The 8858-nt window shown below is 52.2% G+C and overlaps 1 protein-coding gene across 1 annotated transcript; it reads right to left on the bottom strand.

Annotated features, from left to right (window-relative positions):
* Positions 1–965: 965 nt before the first annotated feature.
* Positions 966–7481, bottom strand: SMIM45 (small integral membrane protein 45). Its single transcript, XM_058022447.1, has 3 exons — positions 7100–7481; positions 4567–4639; positions 966–4010 (listed from the first exon to the last, which is right to left on the bottom strand). Exons 1-3 carry the CDS (start codon positions 7349–7351, stop codon positions 3802–3804), a joined length of 534 nt encoding a protein of 177 aa, XP_057878430.1. The 5' UTR covers positions 7352–7481; the 3' UTR covers positions 966–3801.
* Positions 7482–8858: the final 1377 nt, after the last annotated feature.

The raw sequence follows: 8858 nt of genomic DNA, 5'->3' as shown, positions 1-8858 counted from the left end.
CAGCCGGACAATGGGGCTCTTGTGGCCGGCATGGCTCGCTCCCACGCTGGGCGCCATGGCCGCTCCTGCCCCTGCCCAGCACCTTCCTGACCTCCGCCACCAGCAGCCCCACAGCGCGGGCAGCTCCACAACACGAACCCCCTGCCCTGCTCCCGTGGCAGGAGGTGCAGGAGTGATGCAGAGGTCAGGTCAGGCCTGTGCTGTCTGCTTCCAAGGACACTGGGTGTGATTAAAAAAAAAATTTTAAATGTTTGAATTTTTGAAATGTTTTCCCTTCTTCTCTTAGTTTTTCCCCCTCAAATGGCATATTCCAGTGCAACAATTTATATCCCACTGCACAAGTTCAGTGGTCACTTTTTGGATGTTTGTCCAAGTTGTTGCTTCATTCCCTTGCTCTGATTTTCTTTTGCTTCTTCATTATCATAATTATTATGAATGTTTCTTAATTTTGCCAGCTTTGTGGCATTGTCAGGGTCAAGAGGGATTCAGCTTGCTACTTTACACCTTCCTCACTGTAAGAGGCTTTGAAGGGCAACACAATAAACAAGGAGGAAAGGAGAAAGGTGTTTTGGTGGGATGGGATGAGAATATGAATGGTTTGGTGGGCAAGGGGGAGCAAAAAAAAAGGAGAGACAGGCACCCACAGCACCTACAGTGTGGCAGGGACAATGATTGCATGATCTCAGGTGACCAAGGCTGAGGAAGTAGAAGAGGAACACCATCCAATGACCCACATCAAGTACTTCGGAATGCTGGTGGAAGGCAGAGCTCAGGACAGTGTGAGTTCTCTGCTTCTTTAAGGGCAAAGAGACAGAAAACATGAAAAAAACTAACCTGATACTGTGTAGTATTTCCAGCAATAAGTATCTTCTCCGATTCTTTATGCAGTTTAATTCAGTATCTGTGACTATTTCTTTCTCCCTGAGGCCTTTCTGGCTGCACAGATCCACAGAGGAAAAACAATCTCAGTTTTCAGGCAGCATTTGCTTTTAATTATTCCAGGATAGCCCGGCAGTGTAGCTGGCACAGGAGCCCGGTGGATGGAGACCTACCCTGTTGTAAAGGAAACCTCACTGCAGACTGCTCCTTGCTGCCTGCCCAGAGCTGGAGGGGGCAGCTCCCAGGGGGAACAACAGGAAAACAAAGCATCAACCAAGCAGTTTGTCACACATTTCCACTGCAGAAGCCTTTGACACTGCTGACAAAATAGTCCTTCATAGCCATGGAAAATACCTGGCTTAATGCTGATTGTGTCAGGGCTAAACAGCACAAAAAGTAAGCCAGAGGAGATGAACAATTAGTTTTTCTCTAATCCAGCCCTCACCAAGTTGCTGTCTTCTTTTTCTCAGTTTCTGCATTGAGTCATGGGCAGTGGAGCTCAACACAATTACAGCAGTATGCAGAGGAGAACACAGAGCAGGGGAGAGCTCTGGGACCCCTGTGAGTGCAGGCTCCCCTTCCTCCAGTTTGACTTCTTCCTGACTGCTCCAAGCCCCTCAGCTCCAGTGGAGAGGTTTTTATGCTACCCCACAGCTCAGTTGTGTTTGTTTACAGAGCAATCCCACCCATCAGGGAGTTGAGGAGAGGAAGCAGGTTTCCAGGCTGGTGTTTGGAGATATGGCTGTGATGTGCCAGAGGGCAGGGAATGTGAGCCATGCAGCTGAGGGTGGCACATCATGCCATGCAACCCAGCCCCTTGTCATTTCCATTTACAGTCCCAAGTCATGAAAATGTATCTGTTTCAGACTACACCTGCTCTTTTGAGTCTTTGCTTGCCAGGGCAAGTACAACTTTGGGCACAGCAGTAATCCTATTCACTGCCTTTCCCTGCTGAGTGAGACTCCCCCGTTAGGGTACTTGCATCACAGTCTCTGTCACTTGGCTGAACCAAAGGACTCTTGACTTGTCCTCTGTCTGAAACAGAGCCAGAAAGCTCCTGCCAATGTGCCTAGTTTTGGTGTAGAAAAGAATGGTAATGCAATTGCAGTCTGGCAGATGAAATGTCCCAGGAATACCCAGGACATTTGCAGGATGTCCTGATCCATTCCTTAGAGCTAAAAATTAACTTGGATCCCCAGAGAATTACCAACTTCCAGGCTGCACCTGTGCTTTGAGCTTTTCCTTGCCAGGGCAAGCAAAACTTTGGGCACAGGGGTAATCCCACTCACTGCATTTCCCTGCATAAACCACTCACAGCAGCCCAGTGAACTCTCCTTCTTTCTTTGGGGATGGAGGAGAAAACTTCCTGCTCCCAGGTTCACAGGTGAGGCTGAGTGACACAAGCCAGGAGCTGTGGCAGATTTTCACAGCTGGCCTGAGGAGCCCTGCTGCTGAAAGGAGCCATTGGGGACTGGAGCACAGAGCCATAACAATGGAAGGACGCTGGAGGTGTGTTTGCCAATATCCTGGCTGGCCGAGGTGATGGCACAGGATGCACAGACATGTGCACATAGGATGGTGGCACCAGCTAACATACCTGGGAAATGCAGGAGAGGGGCACACAGGATCCCTCTGTGTCCAGAGCATTCACAGGTTGCACCATTGCACCTACATGCATGCAAAGGGTGGATGTTGGGGTGGGAGGAGAGGAGACACAACCTCCTGCCACAGGCTCCTTGCTCTCTCAGGCCTTCCTGTACACACTGGGCATTGCACTGGGCTGTCAGGGAGAGAGAGGATGGGGATATCCCTCTCAGCCCAGTGTCACAGCTTCATACAGCACTTCGATGGCTGGTCATCCCCATGACAGTGCAGGAAGCCTATAAACATGGGATTTTGTGCCAGACTCACATTATACGGCTTGGGTCCAGAAAGCAAAGGTGGTACAATGGGCCCATTTATCTGGCAGGCTCAATGTTCCTTCTCAGAGACATGCAGGGGGGAAAAGGGCTGAGGGATGCTTCACAACTCTCATTGGGAAACAGTTGAGAAAAAGAGCCTGTCCAAGGGCTCTGCAGTGCAGTGAACAAGTGCAAGTAGCTTCACAGACTATCCCATCTCCCTCCATGACAGAGGAGCAGGAGGTCAGACAGATCAGGAGTGGCTGATGTGGTAAGTCTGGCAGCACCCCTGCATGCAGAGCTGCAGAATGTTCTAGCTTGACACAGGACTTAAACCAACCTCTTTAATAAAGACCTTTAATTTCAGTGTGGTGCGTCTGGAATGGATGTAGGGATGGATGTTCTCCTTCTCCCAAACAGACACAGAAGGGGTGTGCATTTAGCAACGATAAAGATGTTCAGTCTCTGAGGCTCACTGAGCCCTAGGTCCCTCTGCACAGAGCTTCAGCAAGCTCACCTCTTAGCATCAAGAGTGGGTGCTGGGAAGAGCTCAGCTGAAGCAACTATTTGTATGGAAACCCCATTTATTTTTCCCAAAAACCCCCTTGGACTTAGACAGACTGTGTTAGATTTAACCTAGGGAACGGGAGTACAAGGTTCTGTATCCCTTTGCAAAACCTGGTACCTTTCCTACTGAAGATCCTGTCAAGGTGCCAGGCAGCTCAAACTCAAGTGATTAACAAGGGATATTTCATTTGAGTGGTTAGTCAGTCTTGGCCACAGGAAGGAGCAAAGTCCTTGGCTGGCTGAAGAGCTGTGAGCACATGGGAAGCCCAGCCAAACAAATCTTGACTAAGAAGCAAAGGGGCAGAATGGTGAGTGAGGAGTACGAGACCCAGATCAGCAGAGAGCAAAGTGAAGACCAGTCCCACTTTTACCAGGGCAGGACTGCCATCCCTAGTGAGGCTTGTGGTCTGCTGCCCACCCAGGAGAGATTCCTCTGGCTGCAATGGGCAGCTTGTCAGACCTCAGGCACCCCAAAGGCCAGGTTGTCCCGAATCATCAGCGTCTTCCGAAGGTCTCGCTCCATGATTGGCCTCTGTGTTCGCCACTTATGGGCTTCCTGGAGTCCTGGTTCAAAGTAGTAAATGCAAGCTCCAAAGCCCACCAGGATGAGAATGGAGATCATCAGATACACGGGCACAAACCAATCCAAGAAGTGGGGCATGGCTGCCAGAGAAAAGGAGAGAAAGCTCATGCAGTGGGAGCACCTAAAACACACCTTCACCACCAAAAACCACCTCCTCCACCAAGACTGATCATAAGACATCTGCCTCATCAGCAGTGCCCAGTCCCTCCTCACAGCCCTGCTGCACCTGGCTTATGCTTGGTTGCACATGAAGACACCTCATCCACTGGGAGAGGTCAATGCTTTTGGGGTCATTGCTGGGAGCCCTCCACAGGGTGTCAATCCCACTCCCTCCCCACAGAGAGGGTTGAGCTTGCTTGCCCCCAGCCCGGCTGCCAGTGATTAAAAGTAGGCAGTGGGTAAATACAGCTGCTTCTCACCTCCTGCTTGAGGGAAAAAATCTGCTTCCCCTGACACCCCATCACCCTTTTGAATTCCCAGTCTGAGCTGGTCTGGCTCAGGATTGAGCCCTCCCTTACTGCACCTCTATTTCAGGTCCTGCTTTGCCAGGGCTCAGGGTCCTTGGTTCAGCACCAGTCTGTGAGCAGGCCTGAGATCCCTCCACCACATCAGCCACTGTGCAGTGGGGGCACTCACCGGGAGCAGCCGATCTGCCTTGCCAAGAGCCCCTGGCCAGCCGGGTGCGAGGTGTGTCCGGAGCAGCGTTGCCCTGGGGAGCACAAAACAACACCACACTGTGTGATTGCTGCTGGGCCAGCACTGAACATGGGAGAGCAGGAAGGAGCAATCATCTCCTTGTCCAGAGGTCAGGGCTGAATGTTTCTGGAGGGGTGAACAAACAGGGTCTCAGCCCCATAACCTGCTGGTGCCCTGGCACATTCTCTGCCCACCATTACAGCCCTGCTGATGCCATGCTTAGGGCAAGCACCCTAACTTAGGGCCATTTAAATCTGTAATGGCATCACATTTGATCCCATCCCTTATCCCCATCCTTTGGGAGGGAGACAGCCACCCACATTGCAACCTGCAAAGGTACTCAGCTTGTTCAGCTCTGCTGCTTGCTCTGCACCAAAATGACAGGCAAGGTGCGGATCATGCAGGGACAGAAAAGGGGATCAAAAATCATCCCACACAAAAAACACAGCTACAACTTCACCAGGCACCAGATCTTCTGGGTTTTCACTGTGAATGTGCTGCTTGTTAAAGGCTTTGGTGGATTAAACCTGGCACCCTCACGCTTGGGAGAGCACAGCGATGCCAGACTCGGGCACAAAAATGCAGTCCTGAAAGGGGGCTTTCTGTAAACCTCACCCCTTGGTGGGAATGATGAAATGCCCATTGACTTCTGTGGGGACACACTGAAGTGCACCCACATCAAACTCCTGGTTTTCCAGACAGATGAAAGCTGTCATGTCTGACCATAGCCCAAGTCATTCCTCTGCAGTAACAAACTATCCCCAAATTCCTTGCACAGGGCTAGTTAAAAGGAGGCTGGAGAGAACTCTGAGCATTTCCATCCTCTTCTCTGCTCCTGGCCTATAAGGTTGGTGCCTTTTTCACACCAGGGGCTGGACTTTTTAATTTTGGTTTTTTTTTTTTTTTTTTTAATACCACAGCATCCGTTGTTTCCAATGTGCCCAGCAGCATTTATCTTCTGGACACCTCTTGTCCCAGGAGGACCTGTAACAGTAACTTTTTTGTCAAAGGGTAAGATCTGAAACAAGCTGCAGTTCTTATTACCACAAGAAGAAACTGCAGAAAATGCCTGACTTCCTCCCACTTATTGGCATGGATTTGATCTGGGCACTGCTACTGCCTCTTCATGGCTGCCTGTGCCTTCCTAAGGTGAACAACTGCTGAGGAAAGCTCCCACCATAACTTCCAACAACATCACAGAGGTGTTGTGAGGAGCTGAGGGGCCTCCCTTAAAGCACCTAAGGGGACCATGTAAGGAATTAGGCACAAACTCCTTCCACAAACCCCTCCCCTCAGCAGCTGGGACTGATCTCTGGGCCAGAAACCCCTCAGCACAGCTTTCTTACACGCTCTGCAAAAGTAGCTCCTTTGCACCCCCTGCACCCCCCAGTTGCATCTGCAGACATCCTGGAGATCTCAGGCTGCTGCTGCACCCCCCTTTTTAAGGTGTCTCAGCAGCTGCTATCTGTCCCTGGCTGGCAACAGCAATGGGCAGGATTAGGGACACTGTGAAGGTGAGTTCAGCTTGGATCTCCTGGGCTGATGGGAGGAAAGCCAATAACCTCATTCGCTTCCCTGATCATCCACTTTCCAAATGTGTGAGTGAAGCTGCCATCCAAAAAAGCACTGCAATAAAAAGCAGCCCTACACACTTCCCAATTCATCCTTCCTCCATCACTAGTAGAGCCAGCATTTCCTAGCTCCTCGCCAGCCACCTATTCTTTATCCTACTTGCTATGCAGCCCTGTCCTGCTGTGTCCTCACGCTGCTCACCATCCCCACCCCCTCAATGAAGGGTCCTCATCATGGCCATGCCGAGTGCTGGATGAGGTGTCAGAGCCGGCTTTTGCCAGGCAGGTGAGCAGATTTTGGCTGCAAATACTGAAAAGAGGGAGTTTCATTTAAAGATGTCAGCTTTCTGGAGCAGTTCTGCGGATATTAAATGTGCCTTAACCTTGCCAGAGCACTTGATCTTCAGCACCTCATTTTGCAGTGGGACATCCATGTCCCCCCAAAGACACAAAAGAGTCCTTGGTCCTCCATCCAAAACCATGTCTTATATAGACAAGCTGTCTGACCCTTTTAAACCTGCACTACACCTCACTCCCGCTTCTTGCCTTCAATGTCACCCGTGGATCCCCTATGCCGCCTCCCACCGCCCCCGAGGTGCTGTGGGCACACTGTGACAGGAGCCCCGGGGGCCACGGTGTTAGTGGCAGGGCACAAAGTGCCTGGGGGAGGCTGGGAGCAGCCCGCAGGAGAATTTGGGTACAGAACCCTCCCGTGGGCATGGCTGGGAGCGCAACTCCTTTTGCAGCATTACAAGCCGTGGGCTCACCTCGACCGCAGGAGATTCCCCCAGACCTGGCACCCCGGGGCACAGCTGCCGATGGCTGGGACCCAGACATGACCTCGCTGCCACGCACCGCATCCCCAGCACGCACCGCTCCGTGCCCTGACACCTGTCACCTACCTTCCTCCACGGGTGCAGGGCGGCGGGATGGGACTGCTCCCTCCGGCATCTGCCGGGTGCCAGCCGGGATGAGTCAGGCTCCTTTCCCGGCCAGGCAGTGCCAGGGAAAAGGCACCCCGCGCCGGGAGAGCTGGGCGACAGCGGGAGGCGACAGGCGCGGCTGGGCGGGAGGCAGGCAGGCAGGGAGGGAGGGATGGCGGGAGCAGCCGCGGCGGGCGGGGGAAGGACAGGCAGCCAGCAGCGTGGCCTCATTGCCCAGCGGGACTCCCGGGGGCTTCCCCCACCGCCTCCCCGGCGGTGTCAGCCCCGCTCCAGCCTCCCCGGGGCACCCCCCCACGCACGCAAGAGCGGCTGCAGCCGGCTGCATCCCGGCGCGGGGAGGGGGGAGCGTTTTAGCAGAGGTCGCTATGGCAACGAGCATCCCCAGCTCCCCCGCACATGGTACCCGGGTCAGAGCCACGAGGGAGCTGCCCGCGGGATGCTCTCCCTCCTCCCGCATCATCCGCAGCCCGGCTGCAGCCCCGGAGGAGGAGGAATGCTGGGGCACACGTGTGTGAGCTAGAGCTGATGGAGATGGACAGAGTGCTCAGGCTCCACAGATTTACCAGCGTGTGCAGCCCAAGGACTGGGGACTGGTGGTTTTTCATCAGTGGATGGGAGGCAGAGAGAGAGAGGGAGGTTAGAGGCAAATGGGGGTTAGTACTCCCTTCAGGGCTTTTATGTAAAATTAAACCAATCAACACTTTGACCAAAAGAATCTTCCATCAGGAAACAGAAAAACAACGCTGTCTGAAGTACTGTTCTTGCTTTCAGTGAAATACCGTTTTCCTGAATCCATACCTAGTACTGTCATTGCTACTGCTGACAAGAGATGTTTTGTTAAAACATTTTCAGCTTTTCAGCAGCACAAAAATAGGAACATGCAAATGGGTTTGGTTTTTTCATATTGAGGTAATTTTGTTGTTTGGTTTGTTTTTTGTTTACAGAGATTTTTTCACCATGACCCAGAAATTGTTTAACACAAAAGAGTTTTAGCAAAATCAATCAAACAACTGGCTGCAGCCCGAAGAACTGCCTGCTCTCCTGCCTGCGCTGTCCAGCTCCACCCACTTAGTTTTTGACACTTACAGCCCTGCAGATGTGCCACAGTGGGTTATTGTAAAGGTTTTCAGGATTAATAGTACCCACTGAAATGTATGAGGCCCGAATTTGTGTCTGCTACACTCCAGGAGCTGTGAGATTTGAGGTCTCAGTTCCCAGTAGGTTGTGTTTCAGGCACAAAGGAGTTCATCCTCTCTCCAAGCCAAGCTGTGGATGGTGACGGAGCCCATGCACACCTGCCAGCTCCAAGGGTAATGCATGACAAGGTTCTGTCACCTGGTCTGTGCCAGGGTTTCATCCACCAGTGCAGAGACAAGGCTGTGATGGAGCCGTGGGAGCTGACTGGCATGCTCTGTGATTTCCTCTTCATCCTCTTTAGGTCCTCCTGAGCCTCACTTCTTCTTGATGTAACTGCCAGGCCAGGTATATTCATGCCACAACGTGTGAGGTCCTCCCATTTTCCCTGGCCAACTGTCCCGAGTCTCTGCTCTAGGTCACCTCAGAGTCACATCAGAGCCAGTGTGGATCTGCCAGTCTTCAACTCATTCCCAGATTTAAGCTCAGGCTTGATGCCAGCATGCTGCTCATGCAGCCAAAACCCCAGAACAGCAATAGTTTTGACTCACGAGGTCATTTTTTCCTCTGGCTCACTTCCCTG

The sequence above is a fragment of the Melospiza georgiana genome, chromosome 4, assembly GCF_028018845.1.
Source record: "Melospiza georgiana isolate bMelGeo1 chromosome 4, bMelGeo1.pri, whole genome shotgun sequence".
Taxonomy (NCBI): domain Eukaryota; kingdom Metazoa; phylum Chordata; class Aves; order Passeriformes; family Passerellidae; genus Melospiza; species Melospiza georgiana.
Note: the sequence above shows the minus strand (reverse complement) of the source record. Positions and strands in the feature narration are given on the sequence as shown.

Excerpts from the sequence above, each read along its gene's own strand:
- SMIM45 (XM_058022447.1), bottom strand. The coding sequence starts at position 7,351 with ATGAGGCCACGCTGCTGGCTGCCTGTCCTTCCCCCGCCCGCCGCGGCT. Across the intron at positions 4,640-7,099 it reads CCCTGCACCCGTGGAGGAAG|GGCAACGCTGCTCCGGACAC; the intron begins GTAGGTGACAGG and ends TGTGCTCCCCAG. Across the intron at positions 4,011-4,566 it reads AGGCAGATCGGCTGCTCCCG|CCATGCCCCACTTCTTGGAT; the intron begins GTGAGTGCCCCC and ends TTTCTCTGGCAG.